Below are 26,082 nucleotides of genomic sequence, written 5' to 3' on the forward strand. Positions count from 1 at the left end.
ATTAAAAATCACAACTTAAAAGGAAAACCTAATAAATATTAGGGTGCCTTAACATTGTACATCAAAGAATTAATTTTGTTGAAATGGCCCATTGAAAAAACTACATACACTCCTGAATTGTTTATTTTAGATATGACAGTAACAATATAGACCAGTGGTTCTTAAACTTGGTTGTATGCTTTACCCTTTTAACAAAGATATTTCCCCCCAATGTGTAATATGGCGCTGATTTATTAAAAAGGGAAAACAACTAATTCCATCAGTTATATTTAATGCGACGGATGCGCTTGCTTTTTGGCAACAAGTTGTTCAATGCCTGGTAAAGTACTACAATTTAGCACAATTTTTCTGTTCCGTCAACGGATATGGATTTTGATTGGTAGCTTATTTACTCTCTAAATACAAGAAGTTTCCCCCGAGGGGTAAATTTACCCCAGTTAAAGAAACGCTTATATATATTGTGAATAAGGAAGGCCATTTATTATGCAGAAAGAAGCTTTAGGAAACAACAAACAACACTACACATCACGAGTATTGAAGTATATAAGTAATAAGAGAAACTAAATTGTTTCAGACACGGGATTTACAAACAAATACGTTATTACTCAGATTACTGTTGTGCCTTATGGCTTTGGGATTTTCCACTTTTATCTCCTCGATCCAGTAACGCAATTTTGGCACGGAATTGTAATACTGTAAGCTAAAACATTTTACACAAACTATAACTCGTAGTCTATACAGTCGTACACCACAACGGTTTACGCTTTATATTTCCCTTCCTTTAAAATTTTCTACAGGTTGACAGTAGCAGTGCTTCCAGACGCTAAAGTCATATTAAAAAGAGTACGGAATCCCGCTTAAAATTCCATTGGAAATATATACAGATGTAAACTAAAATCTATGCCTATGATATTGTTGTGGATTTTCCCCCAACAAAATTTTTACTTCAACAAATGTATTGCGTCACACAGTAGGCAAATTCTAAAAGTGGGTTCCCATGCGTGTGCAGTGACAGAGTGGTTTATCACAGTATAGTTTTATACCGACTCTAAAATATTTATAAATATGTAAGCTATGTATTTTGATAAACGCGAGTTTAGCTAACGTTCCAGCGACGATCTTACCTAATCAAAAACCAAAGTCAAATCACACTTAACGAAGACGCACGATTTTGAAAAAACAACTATGGTATCAAAATTGAGTATAACAATAACAAAAACAAAAACATAAAACACCAAATGAAACGGATTAGCTAAAATTATGTAAAATATACAGTAATTGATGCTTTAATCACGTTCAAAAGGCTTATATACATAATAAGGTGAGGGAAGATGAGACACCTTTTTTATTTTTTCGTCCTATTTCGTAGTAAACAAAGACTATTCAAAGAATTATAAAACCTTATCTTGACGACTTGGCGTAAGATGGGACATCTGACATATAGAGTGGGGTGGGGGGGAAATGGGACACCTTTAGCACATAATATTCAAGTATCCTGATCGTGTTTTAAACAATTAACAACGGTCTATATGTGAGTCGCGGGGATATAGTTTTATAATGCTTTAAATATTCTTTGTTTACTAATGAATGCGACGAGAAAGTACAGTTAAAAGGTGCCTATCTTCCCCCCTCCCACTGTATGTCACGATTTACCCCGATAAAGACACACTGAAGTAAACCCGATCTTATTAATAATCTCAAAACAATATGCCAATATTTTCACACATCTACCATTCGTGAACTAAAGAAGCAACATACAGTAGGGTGGGGAAAATAGAACACCTTTAACCCTATTTTCTCGTTTCATTTAGTAGTAAACAAGGTACATATAACATGATCAGGATACTTGGATATTATGTGTTAAAAGTGTCCCATCTTCCCCACCTCACTCTACATACAACATTATAATTACCGTAATAAACATGGTACGATTTATTTAAAATATATTTAATATACATGCGCTTCTTTCATTTTAATCTCACAATATTTCAAAGCTGTTATCGGATCTTTTACAGGATCCGGAACATCTGCATCACCCTTGAACTGCAGAGGTTGATTGATCACGACATCATTATCAGGATAAGCGAAGTATACAATCGACCTTCGAGATGAATTTCTTCGCCATTCATCTTGGGGTATATTTATACGATGTTTCTGGGAAAAATCAAGTTAGTGTACTGTCATTATAGTTATGTTTTATTTATACTGTCGACTTTAGTTTCCCTTTTGTCCAATATTCCAACGCATCTCCAATGTTGATCAAAATCGTGTCTTCTATTACAGGGACATCTTTGTATGTCCCTTCCGTCTCAATCTATTTTTTTTAAAGTTACAATTTGCCTACGTCAACGCACAGTATAACTGACCAACTCATTTAGTTAACCCACGACATTACAATTGTTTAAAATCTAAATACCTGAAGCCCGCCAGTGTTGTCAACAAAAAGCAAAATGATCGAACCCCAATCTGAATGTTCGCCCAGTCGTTTTTGTTCGGGTTTAACATCCTCTTTAATTGGTGGATAATAAAGATATTTGAGAGCACCTCCCAAACTGTGTTTAAGGTTTAAGTGTTGATGAGCATTTTGCAAAACGTGGCGATCCTTTTAATAGCATGGGTATAGTAGAGTGGGAGAAGGAACACCATTTATCACACAATGTACGAAAATCGTAACTGTGTTTTAAATAAATAAAAGGGTCTATGGGAGTCGTGGGGATAAGGTTTTATACTTCTTTGCATGTTCCTTGTTTACTACTAAATTAAACGAGAAGATAGAATGAAAAGATGTCCCATCTTCCGCCACCCTATAGGCCTATTATATAACACGGTACGAATGTTAAGCGGTTGACGTTACAAATGTATAACTTCCTTGCCATCTTATGACTAAAAACGGCAGTCCTATAACACACGGGTGCGGATGTTCTATTTCATATACATCTCGTGCCCGCCGCTTACAAGTTACTACGAACGTTTTAATGCAAAAATCTTTTTTTCTTTATTAACATACCTTAAGTTGTAACCCAACAGCGATCACTTCTAGTATTATTAAAGCCAGACTCTTGCATTCTTCCATAAAGGATTTGGTAAGTGGGGCAAAGTTAAGTGAAAGTTCATGTGGCCATTTTGCGCCTACAGATGGATCTAAAGCAAAACCGGGCACATTAAACGCCTCTTTATAGTCGACAGGTAAGGCTGGGTCCACCCTAAAATATACAAAGTTAAGAAAAAAATAACCTTTCAGTTAATGCATAATAAATTTGCCTTTGAGCTGTATACGTGAAGCCTTAGTATGTTGTTGTCGAAAAGGACAGAAAATATAAAGTTCCCATCATGGCCTTCTCAGTACATTGTAATAAATATGGGACATGCATCCAACTTGTTGCATTGATTAGAGCTTATAGACCAAGCTCCGACCAAATTCTTTATATACACATGAAGGTTTGATATATTAGGGTGGGGGAAGATGGGAAACCTGTTCATTCTGTTTTCCCGTCCAATTTGGTGGTAAACAAAGAAAATTCAAAGAATTATAAAACCATGCCTTCACAACCCCCTTAGGCCATTGTTATTTGTTTAAAACACGATCAGGATATTTACATATTATGTGCTAAAGGTGTCCCATCTTTCTCCGCCCCACCATACCTATAAATGCATCCTATAAAAGCTATACATGTATGTATAACAAGTAACTTAATTCAGAGTGAATTCAGCAAATATGAGAGTAAATGAACAACAAAGTTACATGCAGATATCAAGTTTACATACTTTTCTGTACTAAACCCAATATAACCAAAAGTGGTTTTTGGATTTCTTTTATAAATGTTCTTCTTATCAGTTGGTGCATCAAATATTTCATCGGCGGTGTTTCTGAGTTCTTCGACAGTTTCTCTGTAAACATGCATAGTCATGTTCGTTTTAAAAGTACTTGTCATTGTAAATTCTCACCTTTTTATTCCACAATTCTTTAGATATGCAAAACCTACTGTGGACAAAGCATCCACCAATAGCTTGGCCGTTTCGTTTATTTCTTTGTCACTAACTTCAACACCAGGTCGACATTGCTTGAAATCAACGATGGGCAGCATTCTAAGTCAAGTGTATCTGCAATTGTTAGTCACCTTGATTTCAATGCAATATATGATAATATAGGCGTTTGTCCAAAAGCTTATACACAATCTGAGGACATAATTTTACTGTACATCGCTGTAGCTTACGTATACTACAACTATACTATGTGGTTATACTGTTTGGCTGTACATGCTTTAACGAAGCGACAGCGAAACAGAATTTAACATCTCATTGCGTAAAACAAGGCTGATACTGTCTATTAACCTAAAGTGATTAGTCAAATCGTTTCGGATATAAACAGGAAACGAATACACACCTAAATATCTGTATTCCGGCATCAAACGATTAGAAAAGAATTTAGATCCGCATCAGCGAGTATACAACTGAACTAACACAACTTTTACAATGTCACGTAGCCCACTCAGTCAAACGTAAAAAACCACAGACGCCAATGAGCCAATGGGAAATAATGACGCCATCAGGTCAATACTTGCAGAGCGAGGTTGTTTTGCAAATCGGCGTCCTATTGCTTTAGTAGCAGAATGACTCGCCACTGGAGAACTTGAAAATTTTGTCAGGCCAGTCATTTACTTTACTACTACAGTAGTCTTGAAAGGGCCGGTAGAAATTGGCAATCACATAAAACATCAATACAGACTTTCTACTAAAGCGCGTCCATAGATGATTCTGAGCACTGGGGAAATACAAGATGCGTAATATGTGAACCTTATAATCCTAAAAATGTTTACGATTGCATCGGAGGTATACAAGTGTTCAGCACATACAGTTTTTTCTGACAAAAAAACAACACACAATCTCTTTGTAACTGCTATAGCAAGCGCATGCACTATAACTAAGCTATAATATGCAAGACCAACGAACCACTTTACGCATGTAGTGCGCAATGCATTAGATTTAAACACACTTGTACGAAGACATATGACTTGGCAAAAAAAGAAAAGCAATATAGACAACATTTGTTAAAATTACCGTAAATAACATTTTGCGATTTAGTATAGTATAGGGTGAGAAAAGATGGGACACCTTTTCGTTCTATTTAATCGTATCACTTGATAGTAAACAAAGAATAGTTAAAGAATTATAAAATCGTATTATAAAACCGAATATTCAAAGAAATATAAAACCTTCACGAATTCCACTGACCGTTGTTAGTTGTTTAAAACACGATCAGCATTTTTGGATATATTGTGCTAAGCGTGTCCCGTCTTTTTCCACAGTATCTACATAAATATCGGAGAAGCAGCGCTTGTACAAGAAACATTTTTACACTTTGTAACTAGGTTGAAAAATATTCTTTCATTTTGATCTCGCAATATTTCAAAGCTGTTATCGGATCTTTCACAGGATCCGGAACATCTGCATCACCCTTGAACTGAAGAGGTTGATTGATCACGACATCATTATCAGGGAAAGCGAAATATACAATCGACCTTCGAGATGAATTTCGCTTTACCTCATCGTCTGGTATATTAACACGGTGTTTCTGGAAAATAACCAAATTATACCTCTGTTCCTATGATCCAGTTGTAGTTACATACTGTCGACTTCAGTTTCCCATTTGTCCAAAATTCCAACGCATCTCCAATGTTGATCAAAATCGTGTCTTCTATTACAGGGACATCTTTGTATGACCCTTCCGTCTCAATCTATTTTAACTTACAAGTTACTAGATCGTGGAAACTAATTAAACGACTTTTATGCTAATAAGTGAAACTGCACACCTGTAATCCGCCACTGCTGTCAACAAAGAGCAAAGTGATCGAACCCCAATCTGAATGTTCGCTTACTCGTCTTTGTTCGGGTTTAACATCGTCTTTAATTGGTGGATAATATGCATATCTAAGAGTACCCATACTATTTTTTTGGTTTAGAAATTGATGGGCATTCTTCAAAGCATGGCGATCCTGTCAAAAAATACGGTACGCATTGGGTATATAAAGCTTATAATATGTTCACATATTTTCCATTGCACAAAATATCCAACTTGTCAACTTTTACCTTCAACTGTAATCCGACAGCGATCACTTCGAGAATTCTCAAAGACAGACTCTTGCATTCTTCCATGAAAGATTTCGAGTATGAAGCAAAGTTTGGTGAAAGTTCATGTGGCCATTTTGCGCCTACGGATGGATCTACACCCGAGCCGGGTATATTAAATACTTCTTTGTAGTCGGTGGGTAAAGCTAGATTCGCCCTAATATACAAGAAAAAAAGAAACAAATAAGTTGCATGCACTCTTGAACTTGACGTACTTTTCTGTACTGAGCGCAATGTAGCCGAAAGTGGTTTCTGGGTTTCTTTTATAAATGTTCTTCTTGTCAGTTGGTGAACAGAACACTAGATCCGCGGCGTTTCTGACTTCACTAATGGTTTCTCTGTAAATGTATCTATAGTTACTATTTCGTTCAAAAAGGCTGATTATAAAGTAAATGTAGAGTTTCTTGCCTTTTTATTCCATAATTTTTTAAATATGCAAAACCTGCTGTAGACAAAGCATCCACCAATAGCTTAGCCGTTTCGTTTATTTCTTTGTCACTAGCTTCAACACCAGGTCGACATTGCTTGAAATCAATAATGGGCAGCATTCTGAGTCAAGTGTTTTGGCAGGTGTGTGACAACCTTTATTTCAATGCAGTAGCTTAATTATTAGCCGTTAGCACAAGAGCTTACAAGGTCTGGACATGCAACATATAATATACAATTGTACTTTTCATTTATATTTGCATAGTGCAACTCCGTTTACACATATTGCTTGACCGTATATACTCAATCAAAGCGACAGAAAAACACGTCATATAACACCTCATTGTACCCAGAAAATAACTTATGCGACCTGGTGGACTGCTAGAGGGTTTCAAAAGTAGTATTACCGGTTAAACCAACACTATAAGCTAACTTGCAGCCTGCAGCGATTTATTGGCACATTGCGATCAGCGAGTACGCAACTGGATAAACAAAATCTTTACAACGTCATTATGTTCTCATTTCAATGTAAACAAGAGAGTACAGCTCTAATGAATGGACACGTGAATGAATATATGAATGAATGTAACTTACTTTACCCTTGCACGGCCGGAAAACAAAAGTCGTTATATAACACGGTTGTTCTTTTACATACACCTCGCGCCAGCTTACGAGTTGTATGTTATTTTGTGACCATGTATGTTACTTTGTGGGCGAATATTTTTTTGAGATTTTTTGTAAAAACACGATCTAGTTTTGCGAGTGTTAAATTTCCATAGGATGTATTACTAACAACTTTTGTTGAATATATTTCAAAGCTGTTATCGGATCTTTCACAGGACCCGGAACATCTGCATCACCCTTGAACTGCAGAGGTTGATTGATTACAACATCATCATCAGGGAAAACAAAATATGCAATCGACCTTCGAATCGAATTTCGCTTTACCTCATCGTCGGGTATATTAACACGGTGTTTCTGGGGGAAAAAGTAATATACATAAATCCGTTTTTCTGTAATTTAGTTTAAGTTCTGTACTGTCGATCTGAGTTTCCCTTTTGTCCAAAACTCCAACGCATCTCCAATGTTGATCAAAATCGTGTCTTCTATTACAGGGACATCTTTGTATGTGCCTTCCGTCTCAATCTATTTAAGAAAGTCGGGTTAGTATATGAGTGGGTTATAAGATTGGGTTATACATAAACGTTTTTTAAAAAAAATGATTCAAAATTATATACTCGCATAGCCTATACCTGTAGTCCGCCATTGTCATCAACAAAGAGCAAAGTAATCGAACCGTAATCTGAATGTTCGCCCAGCCTTTCTTGATTAAGTTCAAGTTCGCCTTTAATTGGTGGATAATACAGATATCTGACGCCACCCATATTATTTTTACGGCCCATGCAATCATGTGCTTTCTCCAAAGCGTGGCGATCCTACACACATGTGTAAGTGGTCGCATAAATAAAATAGGTCTATAGGCCTAGTTATATACATGCAGCTAAAAAGAATATTTGTTTTGATGATGGTCAAGTGTAGTACAATGCCGAACGTAATTACCTTAAGTTGTAATCCGACAGCGATCACTTCAAGTATTCTCAAAGACAGTCGCTTGCAATCTTTCATAAAGGATTTGGTAAGTGAGGAAAAGTTGGGTGAAAGCTCATGTGGCCATTTCGGTTCGGTTGAGGGATCAAGTGCACTGTTGGGCACATTAAACGCCTCTTTGTAATCGTACGGTTTTGCTGGGTTGACCCTAATATGTGGACAAAGTGCTTTAGTATCTACAAAGGCCTGTGACTAAATTTTAAATGTATATTTTTATTTTTTATTATTATTATATATAGGGTGGGAGAAGATGGGACACTTTTTAATTCTAATTTCTCGTCCAAATTAATAGTAAACAAACAACATTTAAAGAATTGTAAAATCGTATTCTCACGACTTTTATGAACCGTTTTTAACTGTTAAAAAATGGAGAAATTTATTTAGTTATTATATGTGTTAAAGGTGTCCCGTCTTCCCCCACCCTACTATAATACTAACTTACAGTAAGTTAAGTTATATGAAGAAAAAAATGTTATCTTGTTGTTATATTAGTTCAATTTACCCACAAAATATAAGTTTTTGAATTACAAACAAAGTTTCATACACCTTTTGGTTTGGCAACACAAACCTTAAACGGTGAGAATGCTGTCTAATATTACTGTAACATTCTCTTGCGTCTATTACTAAACAGTGACTCGTAAAGTATCCAAGTTGCCATATATAGACCAACATATCTAAACAGAATATATGAACTAGAAATTATGACAAAAAAAGGGATGTTTCCATGAACTTTACGTACTTCTCTATATTGAGTCCAATATAACCGAAGTTGGTTTCACGGTCTACAACGTAATCCTTTTTCTTATCAGCTGGTGCATTAAATATTTCATCCGCGGTGTTTCTGGCTTCTTCGACAGTTTTTCTGTAAATATGCATAGTCATGTTCGTTTTAAAAGTACTTGTCATTGTAAATTCTTACTTTTTTATTCCACAATTCTTTAGATATGCAAAACCTACTGTGGACAAAGCATCCACCAATAGCTTGGCCGTTTCGTTTATTTCTTTGTCACTAGCTTCAACACCAGGTCGACATAACTTGAAATCAACAATGGGCAACATTCTGAAACTTAAGTGAAACCAGTCTATTTCCAAACTGCCCAAACGGTGACATAAACAAAACACTCAGGTAGGCAGTTTTATAGCCTGGAGGTTTTAAGCGTATTTGTTTTCATGTGACTTGCATAAAAACGGCATCTATCTGAAAGATTAATACATTTCTGCTCTGATTTTTAATCGTAAAAACGCCAATTATGTTTCAAAATGTAACAACCTCGTGATACTTTTTTCTAAGTCAAAAATATTCAACTTCGCCAAATAATCAAGCGCCTCTTCATCTTATAGTGTTTTAAATGCCCTGCAGTTTTATTACCGCAGACTCTTGCAACATCACGTTAGCATTTAAGAATAACTGCAGATAACATGAAATACGTGACTGGCTTTTTATTCAGCGCTTTGTGCGCCAAGTGTAAAGGTTTGTTTGGAAAATTTGCTCAGGGGATGCGTGTTTTTTACCACTAAGAACATTAGTGTTGAGTCTGTTGACCAATCACAGAAAACCAGCCACACAGTTGGCTTGTACTTGGCGACTGGTAAACGCAGGTCCCGATTCGGGAGATTTTGAACATCCCATTCGTGCACAGTAGTTAAATTTAAATTTAGAACGTGAAACATTCAGTTAACGCTCTTTTGTCTTTCCGTTAAATTCGCGTCTTCTGACTCACGATCACGATGGGAAATCCCAGACCACGAACGTGATGTTTCCTTACCAAACACCTCCATTGGATTTCACAACACAAAGGGACAGACTGGGTAGTAAACAAACACAGACACGTTGATAATGGACCAGTTATTTAAAGAAATGCCGCATTTTAAAACCAAAATCGGGTACCTACAGTTTTACACTATACCAGCATCATAGCATTACACTATAGTTGTTTATAATTTTCAGAATTTCTGATATAATTTAATAATTGTGTTTACGATGCCAATGTGTACATGATGTAATGGCTTTAGACCATCAAACAAAGACAGCGATAACACTATGGCAGTGAACAAATTTACAAAGGGGTTGGATGAAAATATTATTAATGTTAATGGTGTTAAAAAAATTGTGTATAATTGTATGTATAGTAGGGTGGGGGAAGATGGGACACCTGTTCATTCTATTTTCTCGTCCATTTGGAAGTAAACAAAAAAAACACTCAAAAAACTATAAAATCATATCCTCACGACTTCCAAGGACCGTTGTTAATTGTTAAAAACACGATCAGGATATTTGGATATTATGTGCTAAACGTGTCCCATCTTCCCCTCCCCTACCATATATACTTTTAAGCCCTTATAGTGTGAAAAGTTAAAAATAGAAAGTCACATCAAAAACAATCTTTCTATTTTTCATGGGTAAGTCCCTACTAAATGCATGATATGGGAACTGTGATTCAGACATGAAATTAATTAAACTGTAAACTCAGTATTGTCAGACAGATCATATAAATGGTGCTTTCAGATTACCTCACTATATTAACAATTGTTAAACTTCTGTAATCCCCATTGCTTTAAATAGCCTATTGTGTAACAAAAATAATTTACATACTATGGACTGCAATAATACAAGAAGATTTGGCAAACATACGAGTAGGAACAATGGAATATAGTGCAATATAGTATAGAAAACAAAAACGTACAAATACCTAAAGAAAATTTACATCAAACTTTGTTTATTTATTGTCTTGCACCCCACCCAGACTCCGAATAACGCTGTTCCAAAACCAAGAATCTTCTAGAACCCTTGTTCTGTTGCATGGGTTGATTCCGGCCAGCAAGTTTGGCTCGGTAATCTTCTTGTAAATAACTGGAATGATCTTTTTGCCTTTAGAGCCTAAGTGGAATATTTATACGAGTTATTGATTTTAAACGCCACAGAAAACAGTTTCATTTCAAAGAGTAAACAGATTTTAAAAGTTAGGTACTTTCACAGTGGCGATTTTATCGTTCATGTATTAAAAAATATCACCCACAAAAAACATATATACTTGGTAACTTGAGATGTATAAAACAGAGGGCAGAAGATGCATGAAATACCCATGTTATAATGACTAATTGATCTAATTGATTTATCTTTGTGTGGTGGCATGGTATAACAATTGTAATTAATCTAACTGTGGCCCCCACCACAAAAAAGATAGCGTGGGGTGGGGGAAGACAGGACACCTTTTAACTTTACTTTCTCGTACCGTTTTGTAGTAAACAGAGAAAAATCGAAGAGTTATAAAACTATATCCTCACAACTCCTATAAGCCGTTGTTAATTGTTTAAAACACAACCAGGATTTTTAGATATTAGGTGCTAAATGTGTCCCGTCTTTCCCCATCCTACTATAAATCAGTTAAAATAGTTGGTTCGAAAAATTGATGTAAGCTTAAATAAGGCAAGGTAAAAGTTACCTGGATCAAGAGACACGCCCACATTTAGCGACCACTGACTATCAGGGTTCTTTAAGAACTCATCTGATAAGATGACAACAAGTTTGGAACACCTGGTTAAAAATAACACAGAATTTAGATTTTATATGTTTCCATATTAAAATCGAGACAAAATTCAGTTTTTTTTTATAGAAATGGATATGAGATAATGGGCCAAGCCTGGCCTAAAGTGTCAAGTTTTATGGCTGTTATTTCGTAACACCTCAGTTTTACATAACAGAATGAAAACGGTAATGTTTACCTTTGTGGACATTATGTTAGAATGTTTATTATTTCATGACATTTTTTTGAATGTTTTTTTATTTCATTCAAAAAATAATATGCCGCATTTTGGTAGTAATAGGTGCTAAATTAAATATTACCTTCTGAGCATAAACTCAAGCTGACTCTGAAAAGCTTGAACTCCTGCATCTAAATCTCTGTCCGGTACAAAGAGTTTGATTTTTGCATCAGTTTCAACTTTGGGCAAAAATTCTTCCCGAATAAATTTGCTGTCAGCAGCATCATACAACAAGAATGCATCATAAGATTTGTTGAGAATGTCTGCTGTTCCTTGGTCAATTGGAGGCTTTTCTTGGGCTGCAAAAACATTTCTCTAACAATATATACTATAAACAGACACAGTACAACCTTTTAAAGTGAAATCGGCTTAGGGTTTTACAGTGTGTGTGTAAGGTTAGAAGGGTGAAAAAAAGTCTAACTGTTTTTATGAATTAGGAATAGTACTAAGTCTGGTTTACTAAATAAAACCATGGTCCATGGGTTTTTATTTCAGACACCATAACAGGACAATGTGTCTTGAAAATTTTAAAATAAGAAGTTTTGAAAACAAAAAGAAACTTTAAGACAATGAAGCCTGTATCAGCTAAAATATAAACCTCGAATAAAACACATAAAATATAATAAACTTAACCCAGAAAAGTTGATCCGAAATTCCACGATGAAGTTACAGCATTTTGTTGGATAGGCAAGCTAGGTGGACTTGACAACAATCTACTTGGACTGAGGTCGAAATTAGAACTCATGCTTGAGTGACTTCGTTCCACAGCCATGTTAGAGTCCCGAGCTAAAATGTAGAAAACAAACAATAAATAATTTTATATTAGCTGCCACAATGGTAATTTAAAGCAACATTGTTGTTGTTCATAGTAAACTATTGAATGAATGAATAAATGTAAAAACGACAGTTGTTATAACACAAGTGTTCTGTTTCATAAACCTCGTGCCAGCTTATAAGTTATCAATTATGTTACTTTGTGGGTGACTATTTTTTTAGGATGTTTTTATGTGTGGCTGATAATTTTGACAAACCATTAGTAACCACTAGGTTGGAGCAATTTATTAATACTGCTGGAGTAATGAACTCTTTAGAGCAAACTACTATTAATACTTATAAAGTAATGGACAAACTCTGGTCTAAGTCTCATGCCCCTGACATGCTTTATCAAAGAATCTTACCTTTATGGAATAGAAGTGCAATAACAACTTTGTAGGTTTAGTAACAAAACATGTTTAGCTTATAATATCAACATAATCAATAATATGTCCGGCGCCGTGGCATAGTGTTTAGCGCGCCTGCCTGTAACCAATAGGTAATGGGTTCAAGGCTTGACGCTGCTACCATTGTGGGCGTATGTGTCCTTAGGCAAACACTTAATGACAATTGCTTTAACCCAGTGGACTAATGGGTTGTCCAAATTATCAGCCATACATAAAAAAATGAAAAATCCAAAAAATAAATAATCACCCATAAAGTAACCTACATGGTTACTCATAAGCTGGCACGAGGTGTTAAGCCCGTGTAATAACGACTGTCGTTTTTCGGCCACGCGAGGATAAAGTAAGTTACATTCATTTATTCATACCAATGATCAAGAACAGAGAGTACATATAGTTTAATAAATAAGTACAAAATCAATAACTAGGCTAAATTCTTTACAAAGAAAAACTTCTTAATTACCAAACCATGGTTCCATATCTGTGAGAACATCTTGACGACCAATTGCATCTAACATCATACACAAGTTGCCAATGGTAGCAGATGGTTGTCTTACTTCATATTCTTCCAAAACACATCTGGTTTTGTGGCGCTCATTCTCGAAATTTAAAATCTACAAAAAAGGCCATAAATTCCTATACAGTTACAGTTTAAAAGGATAGGCTACCTCGAGGTTAGAGAAGCCCATTAAATCAGCCAAAGACTTCCAGTTTTGAACTGTAGCTCTTTCAGGGTCAAGATGCAAACCCAGCTGTCTGCGTGAGTCGAAACGTAGATGTCTCAGCTTGGTGCTGCAGAAATCACTTCTAGGCATTCCGACCGCATAACTTATAACATTATTTCTTTCATCTTCTTTTGCAGAAATTTCACCAAGTGGATTTGGATCAGCAGACGCATGAGATTGTTGCATGTATGAAGGTGGGGGGAAAAGACATGAGGCACCTCCACAAGCCCCTTCATTTTCCGGCTTCTTGTCTAGTTCAGCCGCCAATTTATCACAACCACCATGCAAACTTTCACCAGACTCCAAACGAGCTCTTTCTTGCTCATGTGCCAGCTTATTAAATTCCTTTTCTTGGTCTTGCAGTGAAAGTGGGGCAGACATTTTTACAATCACACCAAGTGTATCAACCAATATTAAATATTTTACAAGCTAATACTGAAATACACACAACAAATTAAACATGAACACTCATAATACTAATCGAACTGCCCGCTAGAACTAAAGCTGCTGAATCACATTCAAGATTCAACCAAACATTACAAACATATTGCTTTATAATTCGCATAGGTAAAAGGTTCCACCAACTCCTTCGGTTCCACGTACACCAATCCCCTGCTTTTCATATAGCTATAACCTATAACGGTAGCCTCACAGACTGCGACAAACAAAAAAGTGAATGTGGAAATTACCCTTCCGTTTTGGTCATTAAAATGACGTCTGGGGTTTTCCATTTTCGTCACAGCTGTTAAATTACAAAGCGTGACCATTTTACGCTACGGTGACTATGTTTCGTTATGACCTCATGAAACAAGACAAACTGTTCATTTGAACCTCCCCTTACAGTTTTAAAATTTGATAATATATTAGATCAACAAAATGTTTTTTATAATAAAATACGGACATGCGATATTTAATCCTTATTAACTTAAAACTAGATAAAATTGCTAGTAAATTGGGCACAGTGTTTTGTGTATTAGTATTATAGTAAGGTGCTAAAACAATATCTACGAATATTTATAATATCCAACAACATAATTATCAAAGTAGCATAACCGTTTACCAATGTTTAGATATCTATGGTTTATCTGCGGTATACTCTTTCTATGCTTGTCGTCATGACAACAAAGAAAAATACCTAAAGGGAAAAGTCGCGTATTGTGAAGATATCCATCGAGAAACTGTATATATATTTTAAAACATACTACAGTTTTAATTTAACATATTTGTTTAAGATCCAAGTTTTCTGTGCTGACACTAACTGTACAATGTCAAAGAATTTAAGAATCGGACGCAGTTACCAGAAAAAGTTAGCTGGCGATCACAGAATCATAAGGTTTCGTTGTGCATTGAATAACACCATTGGAGATGTGCTGAAACAAAGACCTGGGTGGGTAGAATCGAAGGAAGGTGAAGATTGGGACTTTTACTGGTGTGATATCGGGTGGCTGCGGGAAAATTTTGACCATATTTATATGGAAGAACACGTTCGAATTTGTCATTTCAGAAATCATTTTGAGCTTACACGTAAAAACTTAATGGTGAAAAACTTAAAGCGATTAAAAAAACAGCTAGAAAGAGAGTCAAAATCTGAGTCGGCAAAATGCGACTTCTTTCCAATGACCTACGAGCTTCCGAGTGAGTATCACATCTTTGTTGAGGAATTTAAAAAGAACCCTGGTACCGTGTGGATTATGAAACCGATTGCAAAATCTCAAGGAAAGGGAATCTTTTTGTTTCGTAGACTGAAGGACATAATCGATTGGAAGAAAGAAGGCTATAGGGCAAACAATGAAGAAAGAAAGGAAGAAACGAAAGATGTTGAAACGTACATTGTACAGCGGTATCTCGGCAATCCTTATCTTATAGGAGGAAAGAAGTTCGATTTGAGGATTTATGTTCTTGTGACTTCTTACGTACCACTGAAAGCCTGGTTGTATAGAGATGGTTTTGCGAGATTTTCTAACGCGCGTTTTACACTGGACAGCATAGACGATAGCTACGTCCATCTTACGAACGTTGCGGTGCAAAAAACTGCACCGGATTATGACCCAGAAAAAGGTTGCAAATGGTCGCTGCAGCAGTTAAGGCATTACCTAACCGCGAAACACGGTTATGAAACCGTCGCTAACGTTTACCAACAGATGAACGAGATTTTTATCAAGAGTTTACAAAGCGTGCAGAAAATTATCATAAACGACAAGCACTGTTTCGAGCTGTACGGTTACGATATTTTGCTCGATTCAAACCTTAAACTATGGCTGCTGGAAGTGAACGCTTCGCCTTCATTGACTGCAAGTAATCAAGAAGATTATGACCTAAAAGTAGGTCTGCTTGAAGATACGTTAAATATCATAGACATGGAAGGGAGTCTCACTGGTAACGAGAAAAGGGTGGGCAACTTTGATCTAATGTGGAACGACGGACCTGTATATGCTGAAGATGGAAGTACCGATGCATTAGGCGGACCTTCGTACGCTACCAATACGTATTTAGGGTGTCATAATGACAGAAAACGCCAACTCAATCAACTTTTTCGTTCATTGCAAAACAAAAAAACGGCCGCTGGGCATTAGGCAATATATAAAACCGTTGCTGCTGCACTTAGCGGTCGTGCGCTGCATGTTCTTACCACACGATTTCAGAATGCATTTTCTGTTACTGTTTCATTCATATATTTTTTCTTCATTTAAAGAAACCGTAATGGGTTTGTTTAAAGCAAACGATACTGAATAAAACTAATTTATATCAGATACCTATTTTTTTCTATTTATTCGTCCAAAAGTTAGTGAAAGATTTGTCCTGCCACGTTTAAGAGTCTGTGTTTGTGGTTACTTTAAACTGCTCATAATTCAAAGCGTTTGTCGTATACTCAACGAAAGAGAATGACTAGATTCGTAAAACCGCATTCTTGGCAAGCGATTATGTGGTGCAAATTAGTCGACTGACATGCTGCTAACGCAGTTAACCAATGTACGAGGCGCATTCTTTTTAATTTGTTGTACTTGCCGGACGCATTGTTAAGTCGCCGTAGGCTACTGTGTGAAACCCTTTTATATTAACTGAGTCAGCGGGTAGAAAGTCTTGTATATAACCCAAACAGTTCTTATACGAAATGAAGTCGAATCGACGGCACATTTAAGCATTGAATGGATGTTGGACTCCAGCCTTCGCATATCGAATTTCTGCTCTCTTGCGAATTCTGTACTAGAACGATGCCTTGCACAGCTGTGTACTTCGCTCAATGTCTGGGTTGTTATCCAATCTATATAGTGTGGAAATCTGGAATAAGCCTATAATTATATTATTTTCTGTAATACCACTGTGCTGATAAAATTTAGAAAAATCGTTGCCTGCAACGCGTAGAAAGCTTGTGTAACCAACATGGAATTAGACGGTTTAGAACGACAAGGGAAGAGCTATTACGATAAGAGGCTGCTCATTCTTATATTTTTATCAAGCATTCCGAATGCTTTCATTACGCTGCAATCTATTGCTGTGCAATACCAACCACCTTATCGATGCGATATCTCTGTACTCCCTTTCCACGCAAATTCCGTGAGTACATTTTAAAAATATTTATAATTGAGATAAGGTGGACCAGGTTTTCATTCTTTCCAATCGTTCTACTTGGTTGCAAAGGAAGATTAATTGCATAAATATATTACCGTATCCTTACGACTTTAAAAGAGCATTCGTAACTGCTTAAAACACTCTTAGAAATTTGGGATATTTAATGTGTGCTAACGGTATTCCACCTTACCCTACCGTACGGAAGACGGGGGTACCATTAGCACATAATATCCAAATATCCTGATTGTGTTTTAAACAACTAACAACGGTCTACGGAAGTCGTGAGAATACGCTTTTACAATTCTTTGAATGATCTTTGTTTACCATCAAAAGGAACAAAAAAAATAAAATAAAAAGATGTCCCATCCACCCCTACCCTACTAAATATACACTGTTGCAAAATCATGCTTTTAAAGATAAAAAAAACAAACAAATATTTCTGATCAAACAGGATAGTTTAAAGAATTGGAACGAAACTGATCTAAACGCTACGATTCCGTGGGTACTGGACAGCAGTGGTAAAATTGTTAGGAGCTCTTGTACAATGTACAATATCACTCCAGTACATTTGTCAGGCCTTTCACTTTCACAAGGTAAAGTAGTTGCATGAGTTCACAATTAAAAATAAAGAAGTTTACGGCTTACCGTTATAACTCATTTGCATTTCTTCAGTAAACAAAAGTGACATTGTTCCATGCACGAATTACTACTTTGACGGGGTTGAGAAGTCAGCTACAACAGAGGTGAACCATAACTTTTAAATTATTTATAAGTAAAATAGATTGGGGTAAGATGGTCTATGGTTTCATTTTCTATCGTCAAACAAAACATTAACAGAGATACATAACCGTATCCCCATAGTCTAAAAAGCGCTGACAACTGGTAAAAGGCGATATAAGGAGAATAGAAATGTTTTGTGTCGACGGTATATATCTTGCTTAACCCTACTGTATAATATGAAAATACACCAATCTAACATTTTAGTTTGAGATGGTCTGCCAACAAGCTTGGATACAAAAAATAATAATTTCAATTTATTTCACTGGTGGTTTGGTTTTCTCTTTAATTGGAAGTTACATCTCAGACAGGTAAGAATACGTTACATATATTATATCACTATGATTTCAACCTTTTTTTAAGTACCAAATGCATTGATGTAACAGGGTGGGGAAGATGGGACACCTTTTTATTCTATTTTGTCTTCCCATTTGATGGTAGCAAACGAAAAATGTTTAAAGAATTATAAAACCGCATCCTTACGACTCTCATATAGACCTTTGTTAATTGTTTAAAAGTAAAACACGATCAGGATATTTGAGTATTATGTATTCAAGCTGTCCTATCTTCCTCTGCCCTACTATAGAATGTAGATCGTACCTAACCGTTTACGTATGTTCTTTTAGGTGCGGTCGCAAGCCGGTATTCTTCATCTTTACTTTTCTTCAGTTTGCAACATCTATCGCAGCGAGTTTCAGTGATAGTCTAATAACTTATGGCAGTACTATGTTTCTGTCTGGTGGAGCAAATATGATTAATTTTATGACGACGGTCGTTCTAGGTATTACGAAATTGATTAAAAAGTATATAGTAGTGGAGAAAGACGGTACTTTTTTAAAATATTTTTTTACGGGTACCTATTTGATGATAGAAAAAAACAAATGTTAACAGTATTATTTGACAGTACTGTTGTTATGTATTAAACATCGGTGTTAAGCAAAACATATACAACATATTTTCAATGGCAGAAAAAGACATATTAATAAGATGCTTGATAGAACTAATTCGTAGCATCACCCCAAAACCATGTGAGTTTGGACATGATTTGCAGTATGTTCTTAAATGTCCCGTCTCCCCCCACTCTACTAATATACCACCGTTAGGTCTGTATGCTACAAACATCGTGTTTTTTTTATATAGGAACAGAGATGCTTTCACAAAACAATCGGTATCATTCATACTTCTTAGCGGAAATTGGATTTTCTGTTGGATATTTATTGATGCCGCTGTTGGCTTTCCTTCTGCGTGACTGGAGATGGTATTTAAGGAGCATTGGTTTCATGGGTGTTCTATACATCCCATACTTCTGGTAGATAACTCAGTAAATTTTGCATTGCCGCTTCATATAGTAGGGTGGGAAAGATACATTCTATTTTTTCGCCCCGGTTGGTGGTAAACGAAGAACATTCAAAGAATTATAAATCCGCATCCTCACGACTCCCATATAGACCTTCGTTAATTGTGTAAAACACGATCAGGGTGTTTGGATATTATGTGCTAAGGGTGTCCCGTCTTCTCCTAACCTACTATATAATTGCTTTTCAATACCAGGTTAATAGACGAATCTCCGAAGTGGCTTTTGGCAACAGGAAATTTCAAAGGCGCGAAAAAGGTACAAGAAAAAGTACGAAAGTTGAATGGAGAATCACCGGGCGTGAAATTAGTAGCAGATTGCGATGAAGTTGTGGCAACAAAATCGAACGTATGGAAAACTTTAAAGGGGATGATGGAACACCCTGTTTTGATATGGAGACTTGTGATCATAACTTTTGGGTGGTACGTGCTGGTTCAGTGTTATCATAGTATACTGAAGTCACTTCTGTCACTTCAGTATACTATGGTATTATATTGTTTCTTAACATATCATAGGGTGGGGTGTGGTAAGATGGGTATATTTTAATTGACCTTTCTCTTCCTATTTGGAAATATGAATATATTAACAAAAATGTATAACCGTAGCCAAGCGACTGTAAAAACAGTTTCTATAGAAACTTGTTTTAATTGTATAAAACACGATTAGGAAATATTGGCTTTAGGGGATAACGGTGTTACATCATATACTCCACAGTACCATAATCATACATACCGTTTAATTTTCAGGTTTGTGGTGAACGTTTTGTACTATGCAATAGCTTTGAATACGAACAGCTTGAGCGGCGACCGTTTCCTCAACGTCTTTTACGCTGGAATAGCAGAGTTTGTTGCAACGTTGTTATATTTCCTTGTTGTCTCAAAATGGGGTTGCAAGAATTGCTACTGTATCACAATGTGTATAGCATCTATAATGCTTCTATTGACACCACTGTTTGCTAAGTGTGAGTAAAATTGTTATATGGTAGGATGGGGAAGATGGGACAACTTATCGTTCTATTTTCTTGATCCATTGGTGGTAATCAAAGAACATTCAAAACCGTATCCTCGAGCCTTTCATAGACTGTTGTTAGTTGCTGTTTAAAGCACGGTCAGGATATTACCTGTTTAAAAGGTACCATCTTCCCCACCCTACTATATAGTATTGTGAGTAAAAATTGGACACCTTTATGGTGTATTATTCCATCCAACTCTGTTTTAGCAATTTGCAATGCTCAATAAGAATCGTAAGGCTATAGTTCTATAAATATTTAAAAGTTCTTTGTTTACCGACAATTGAGTTAGGAGTATAAAATAAAAACATATCCCATGGAACCCCATCCTTCTAATTGTATAATATTGTTACTAATCCTGTATTTTATCAGGGAACTCTATACTAGTAATTATAGCCACCATGATGTGCAAGTTATGTTCGTCAATTTGCTTCAACTTACTGTATGTTTACACGACTCTGCTCTTCCCAACGTGTGCACGTAACTTAGCAGTTGGAATTTCGAACAGCGGCGGCAGGATCGGTAGCATTGTCTCTCCCTATGTAATGTATTCAGGTGTGTCAACTATTGAATTAAACAACATATAGAGGCCTTAAGCTTAATATTTAGTAGGGTGGGGGAGAGATGGGACCTTTTTTTGATCTATTTTCTCGCCCAGTTCAATGGTAAACACGAAACATTCAAGGAATTATAAAACCGTATCTTCACTACCCCCATAGACCGTTGTTAATTGTTTAAAACACGATCAAAATATTTGGAAATTATGTGCTAACGGTTTTCATCTTACTCCGCCCTACTATATTCTACAACACCAAAAATGGCTATTTTATAATTTTGTAGGGTGAGGTAAGATGGGACAAGTTTTTACTCCCTAGTTTTCGTCTCATTTAGTAGTAAACAAAAAATAAAAAAATATATAACCGTAGCCTGGCATCTTTAAAATTCCGTTGCTAATTTTTTAAAATACCATTAGGAAATATTGGTGCTAACGGTTTGCCTTCAAATGTTGTTTTTTATACCAGGAGGAATGGACAGTTCTACAATCCCAATTATTGTAGTCGGTGTCATAGCTCTATGTTCGACCGGAATAATATTTTTCGTGCTTCCCAATTCTAAACAAGAAGACTTGCCACAAACTGTGGAAGATGCGTTGGCTTTAAAAAGGTAATTTTGTAGGGTGGTGATATTGATAGTAAACAAAGAACATTTAAAGAATTATAAACCGGTATCCTTACGACTGCCATAGACCGTTGTTAATTGTTTAAAATACAATCCGGATATTATGCGCTAAAGGTGTTTCATCTTCCCCCACCCTACTATATTATAACAGTAGCATATTTGTAACACACCATACATTGTATACCTTGATTTACTGAATCTACGTTATAACACCCAATCACAACGACTGTCAACTTGTTGTAGCCGCATAGAGATTTAAAAATACACTAACATTGAACCGTTCGTTTATCCTTTAGGGACTTCAACTACTGCGGTCAAAGGATAGTCTTAAATGGAGCTAAGACAAGAATAGAAAATGATCCGATCGAAGGACCTTCTAAGAGTTCAACAGAAAAGCAAACTTTAGTTGCCTAACATACAAACGGGTTATGTATCAGTCGAAATTTTATCTGCGAAAATCGAAACGCTGTTTTGGCAATGGAAAGTTTATACTCGTCTGTCGTATTTGAAAGTTATTGTATAAATTACCATATAGCCGGTATAAATTGGCCACGTGATGTATATGGATAAATTTACGGACGCTTTCACAAAATGTAATGTTCTCTTTCCAACGTGTTGTAAAAAAAGCAACTGGTTTTTCGGAACTGATTTATAACGTTAGCAACATGACGTCTATATGCTGCTTTCCATTGCACGAATACGTTGCATAGGGAGCACGCACGCATATATATATATATATGCGACAGTTAGTCGATATAGCATGCAAGTTGTAACTGCTTCAGCATAAACACTCCATATCTTCGCACCATACAACATTACGATGGCAAATGATAACAGTATACCGTGTATAAAGTGGGGGAAAATAGAACACCTTTCCATTCTCTTTTCTTGGCCCATTTAGTGATAAACAAAGAACATTCAAAGAATTATAAAACCGTTTTCTTACAACCCCCATAGAGCGTTGTTATTTTCTAAAATACGATCAGGGTATTTAGATATTATGTGCTAACGGTGTCCCGTCTCCCCCCACCTTACAATACCAATTTATAACAGTGTGGTCAACATGAATATACATATATATTAAAACGGTATATTATATACTAACTTAAAATCCCTGCGCTTACAATTAATGCTAAATCATTTTAATCAATTATTAGAACATTGGCAATTGATCATTTCAGCACACTATTATTACTTGCATACAATGCAATGCAACCCCTATATCTGTGATCAGATAAAAAAGTAAATGGAAATTGCTGCCACTACGACCGACAGTGCACCAAAGAAAAGTTTTGCTTCAAATTCAACTTGTTTCACGACTGAAGAATCGTTGATCATACGTTCAGCAATACTGGTTTTAGAACCTGCTTTGTTCTCAACTGGAAACGGTTGATCTGGAATTTTCTTTTCCAAAAATTCACAAATTGGATCCCAGCCCTATGTGTGCAAAAAGAATGTGTTTTTTGAATGAATGAATGAATGTAACTTACTTTATCCTCGCGTGGCCGGAAAACGACAGTCGTTATAACACGGGTTTAACACCTCGTGCCAGCTTACGAGTTGCCATTTGATTACTTTGTGGGTGATTATTTTTTTTTTTTTTGGATTTTTTCTTTTTTTTTATGTATGGCTGATAATTTGGACAACCCATTAGTGACCACTGGGTTGAAGCAATTGTCGTTAAGTGTCTTGCCCAAGGACACATACGCGCACAATGGTAGCAGCGACGAGCCTTGAACCGATTACCTAATGGTTACAGGCAGGCGCGCTAACCACTACGCCACGGCGCCGGACAAAGCCTACAATTTTTGTAGCCTACAATTTTTGTAGCCTACAATAAGTGGGGTGGGGAAAGACAGGACACATTTGGCACATAATATGAAAATATCCTGATTGTGATTGAAACTAAATTTACGTTGCAAACGAAAAATAAGTTGAAAAGTGTTAAAGCATTTTTTAAAACTTTTAACGAATAAACAGTTTAAAGATTAAAACGCAAGGTTGTCATTTTAAAACTATATGCGATTTATGATTACACGAATGCATAGTGTAACAATATAGTTTCAGGCAATTTACCTGCTTAATGTTGTAAATAAGCAACTGGTTTTTCGGGACAACTGATTTAACGTAAGCAACATGGCGTCTATATGCTGCTTTCCATTTCTTTGGATTTGGTTTTATTGACCCCTGTTAAAAAAATAAAACATGAAAACATTAGAAAACAACAAATATACAGCAGGGTAATAACAAGTTGCTTACAACAGCATAGGCCGACTTTTATATATCGTACAGGTGTTATTGGACATTAAATAAAGAGCATTGCAGTCTAAAATAAGTTTGTTAGTAGTACGTGGGTATTTTAGGCTACAAATAACAAATTTAACTCAGTTCTGTTGACTTTAAAATAAAAACTAAAGTTTCAACGTGTAAATGTCTTGTCCGAAACGTTTTTAACGGAGGGTCGTAATAAATTTGGACCGGTTTCGTTTGATCATTATATTTGTTCCGACCTACTGCGCATGCGCAATAAAACCCGGTACAAGTATATCACGACAACAGCTAAGATTTCTGAACAACACATGTATTTGGTTGGTAATTGCAGTCTATACAGACGTATAAGAAAACTATCAAAGAACAAAAATAATCCACATGTAACTTACGAAGGTAGAAAGAAACATATTTTCATGCCAGCGTGTCAGCCGTTTGCTGGTTGGACAAATGTATTGAAGAAACTTGTAAAACTTGTGATCTCGCTCGGCCTGTTCCAACATGTTTTTAAAGCTAGTAAACCAGCTGTCTTCCTCACGCAACATGAGAATAACCTAAAATAACACCACCCAATAACGTATAAGCCTACAGTTTATTATTTGAAAAATGGGACTTACAGCATTTCTGTAAGCAACAACAGTTGATTACGAGTTTGTTTGAATAGGAGAAAATGAATAGACAGACTGAAGGTATTGATGTATAGGTTATAGTTCAGTATACACTACAAACAAACGATTAAAAATTAACCTGTACCAAGAAGTTACAGCTTGGGCGTTATGTAAATCTTTTTTTTTAATTTCAGCGAATCCTTACATTTTTATAATAACCTTCACGAGAACAGTTGGTCGTTTTTATACCTTATTTCAATGTATATAAGGTTGGGTAGGATGGGACATGTTTTCATTAACTTTTCTCGTCCCATTTAGTAGAAAACAAAGAATATTTACGGATTGCACAATCGTAGCCCGACGCCTCATTAAACTAGTTGGTAATCGTTGAAAGTACGATCATGAAACATGACATAATATTGCTAACGATATTCCATCTTACACCAATACCTACTATACCTTAGCCGAGGGCCAACGCTTTAAAAACTCTTCAAAGTGATATGAATGAGGCATATCTACGACGGCTTCCACATTTTTCGAATAAATCTTTTCCAGAATAGAATCTACGTCTGTGGATTGGTTGTTCCATATTTTCTCCCAATCATCGAACGCGAACTCAATCGCTTCTTCATAGTCGTAAACTGAAGAAAAAGACAATAAAGAGAATTAAATAAACAATAGACAAAAGTAAAAGAAACCAACAGAATAAGCGTGGGACTGTAACGGTTGACTATGCTATGATTTCAAGTTACAGTTTATCCAAGTTTAGTTTTATGTGTAAAGATTGAATATTTAAAGCCGTGTTACGTAACTATTACAGCTCTAACATCTGTATGTGCTTGATCAACACATCGCGCGTATTTTAACGTATAATTAAAACTATACGTCAAGCCTGCCCGTTCGGCGCAGTGACATCACTTTTCAACGTAAAACCTCATTTAGGATAAGGCATATGTCAAGGGAGACTGGCAAATACGTCCCTGGTTTAAGCCGGAAATCTGTCTTTCCATTACCTTTAACACAACAAACTCACGTCTCAGTTCAGTATGCAAATACAAATTTTACGTGCAATGGCGGTTAATCGCGATTGTGTGCACAAGGTAACCCAATCAATCTAGAATATACAAAACTAAAGCTCTTACCTGCATTATAGTCAAGCAAACGTAAGGCTCTTGCTAGCGACTTGGTACCAGTTTTTGGAAATCCAGCACATATGACTTTCATCTCGCTGTTTTAAGTACTAGGTTCTTACTAGCTTTAACTCTTAATTTATTCAATGGCATACAAACAGAAATGACCCAGCACTGTTTAAGCACCTCTGGCAATAATTACCTGTAATGAGAGCAAAACCTAACATTAGCGACGCGCACCAGACAAATAACGGTGACAGGCGTAATTCCCTTTTTCACTTAATGTAAAAGAAAAAAGTTTTACGCAATAGCGCATTCATAGC

General features: G+C 36.1%; 7 protein-coding genes across 12 annotated transcripts; 2 read left to right on the plus strand and 5 right to left on the minus strand.

The window, feature by feature from the left end:
• Positions 1–28: 28 nt before the first annotated feature.
• On the minus strand, positions 29–4,634 carry LOC149732301 (uncharacterized). 3 transcript variants are annotated; one of them, XM_089883177.1, is made up of 7 exons: positions 4,385–4,634; positions 3,984–4,101; positions 3,766–3,888; positions 3,008–3,203; positions 2,417–2,602; positions 2,207–2,314; positions 29–2,154 (listed from the first exon to the last, which is right to left on the minus strand). In XM_089883177.1, the coding sequence occupies exons 2-7, from the start codon at positions 3,995–3,997 to the stop codon at positions 1,948–1,950; spliced, it is 834 nt and encodes a 277-aa protein (XP_089739303.1). In that variant the 5' UTR covers positions 3,998–4,101; positions 4,385–4,634; the 3' UTR covers positions 29–1,947. The 3 variants fall into 3 exon arrangements, with proteins under 3 accessions (XP_089739303.1, XP_089739301.1, XP_089739302.1); XM_089883175.1 differs by having other exon boundaries at positions 3,946–4,101; XM_089883176.1 differs by lacking the exon at positions 2,207–2,314 and having other exon boundaries at positions 3,946–4,101.
• A 327-nt stretch (positions 4,635–4,961) lies between these two features.
• LOC149732302 (uncharacterized) lies at positions 4,962–6,833 on the minus strand. 2 transcript variants are annotated; one of them, XM_089883178.1, is made up of 6 exons: positions 6,535–6,833; positions 6,342–6,464; positions 6,088–6,283; positions 5,811–5,993; positions 5,628–5,735; positions 4,962–5,572 (listed from the first exon to the last, which is right to left on the minus strand). In XM_089883178.1, exons 1-6 carry the CDS (start codon positions 6,672–6,674, stop codon positions 5,366–5,368), a joined length of 957 nt encoding a protein of 318 aa, XP_089739304.1. In that variant the 5' UTR covers positions 6,675–6,833; the 3' UTR covers positions 4,962–5,365. The 2 variants fall into 2 exon arrangements, with proteins under 2 accessions (XP_089739304.1, XP_089739305.1); XM_089883179.1 differs by having other exon boundaries at positions 4,962–5,519; positions 5,595–5,735.
• Positions 6,834–6,981: 148 nt separating this feature from the next.
• LOC149732303 (uncharacterized) lies at positions 6,982–9,944 on the minus strand. 3 transcript variants are annotated; one of them, XM_089883172.1, is made up of 6 exons: positions 9,080–9,944; positions 8,900–9,022; positions 8,113–8,308; positions 7,806–7,988; positions 7,591–7,698; positions 6,982–7,530 (listed from the first exon to the last, which is right to left on the minus strand). In XM_089883172.1, the coding sequence occupies exons 1-6, from the start codon at positions 9,217–9,219 to the stop codon at positions 7,318–7,320; spliced, it is 963 nt and encodes a 320-aa protein (XP_089739298.1). In that variant the 5' UTR covers positions 9,220–9,944; the 3' UTR covers positions 6,982–7,317. The 3 variants fall into 3 exon arrangements, with proteins under 3 accessions (XP_089739298.1, XP_089739300.1, XP_089739299.1); XM_089883174.1 differs by lacking the exon at positions 7,806–7,988; XM_089883173.1 differs by lacking the exons at positions 8,900–9,022; positions 9,080–9,944 and adding an exon at positions 8,729–8,850.
• A 147-nt stretch (positions 9,945–10,091) lies between these two features.
• LOC149732304 (myeloid differentiation primary response protein MyD88-like) lies at positions 10,092–14,498 on the minus strand. The gene is made up of 6 exons (XM_089883165.1): positions 13,808–14,498; positions 13,603–13,753; positions 12,556–12,708; positions 12,005–12,221; positions 11,604–11,695; positions 10,092–11,038 (listed from the first exon to the last, which is right to left on the minus strand). Exons 1-6 carry the CDS (start codon positions 14,243–14,245, stop codon positions 10,878–10,880), a joined length of 1,212 nt encoding a protein of 403 aa, XP_089739291.1. The 5' UTR covers positions 14,246–14,498; the 3' UTR covers positions 10,092–10,877.
• Positions 14,499–14,915: 417 nt separating this feature from the next.
• LOC149732305 (putative tubulin polyglutamylase TTLL9) lies at positions 14,916–16,614 on the plus strand. The gene has a single exon (XM_089883162.1). The coding sequence runs from the start codon at positions 15,130–15,132 to the stop codon at positions 16,435–16,437; it is 1,308 nt and encodes a 435-aa protein (XP_089739288.1). The 5' UTR covers positions 14,916–15,129; the 3' UTR covers positions 16,438–16,614.
• A 31-nt stretch (positions 16,615–16,645) lies between these two features.
• LOC149732306 (organic cation transporter protein-like) lies at positions 16,646–22,931 on the plus strand. The gene is made up of 11 exons (XM_089883153.1): positions 16,646–17,419; positions 17,886–18,027; positions 18,107–18,177; positions 18,419–18,522; positions 18,838–18,992; positions 19,352–19,520; positions 19,763–19,987; positions 20,312–20,526; positions 20,947–21,129; positions 21,597–21,738; positions 22,050–22,931. Exons 1-11 carry the CDS (start codon positions 17,246–17,248, stop codon positions 22,165–22,167), a joined length of 1,698 nt encoding a protein of 565 aa, XP_089739279.1. The 5' UTR covers positions 16,646–17,245; the 3' UTR covers positions 22,168–22,931.
• On the minus strand, positions 22,325–26,000 carry LOC149732307 (uncharacterized). Its single transcript, XM_089883182.1, has 5 exons — positions 25,772–26,000; positions 25,089–25,270; positions 24,414–24,575; positions 23,830–23,940; positions 22,325–23,190 (listed from the first exon to the last, which is right to left on the minus strand). The coding sequence occupies exons 1-5, from the start codon at positions 25,851–25,853 to the stop codon at positions 22,984–22,986; spliced, it is 744 nt and encodes a 247-aa protein (XP_089739308.1). The 5' UTR covers positions 25,854–26,000; the 3' UTR covers positions 22,325–22,983.
• Between the last annotated feature and the right edge of the window lie 82 nt (positions 26,001–26,082).

Source organism: Ciona robusta, chromosome 8 (genome assembly GCF_009617815.1).
Source record: "Ciona robusta chromosome 8, ASM961781v2".
NCBI classification, from domain to species: domain Eukaryota; kingdom Metazoa; phylum Chordata; class Ascidiacea; order Phlebobranchia; family Cionidae; genus Ciona; species Ciona robusta.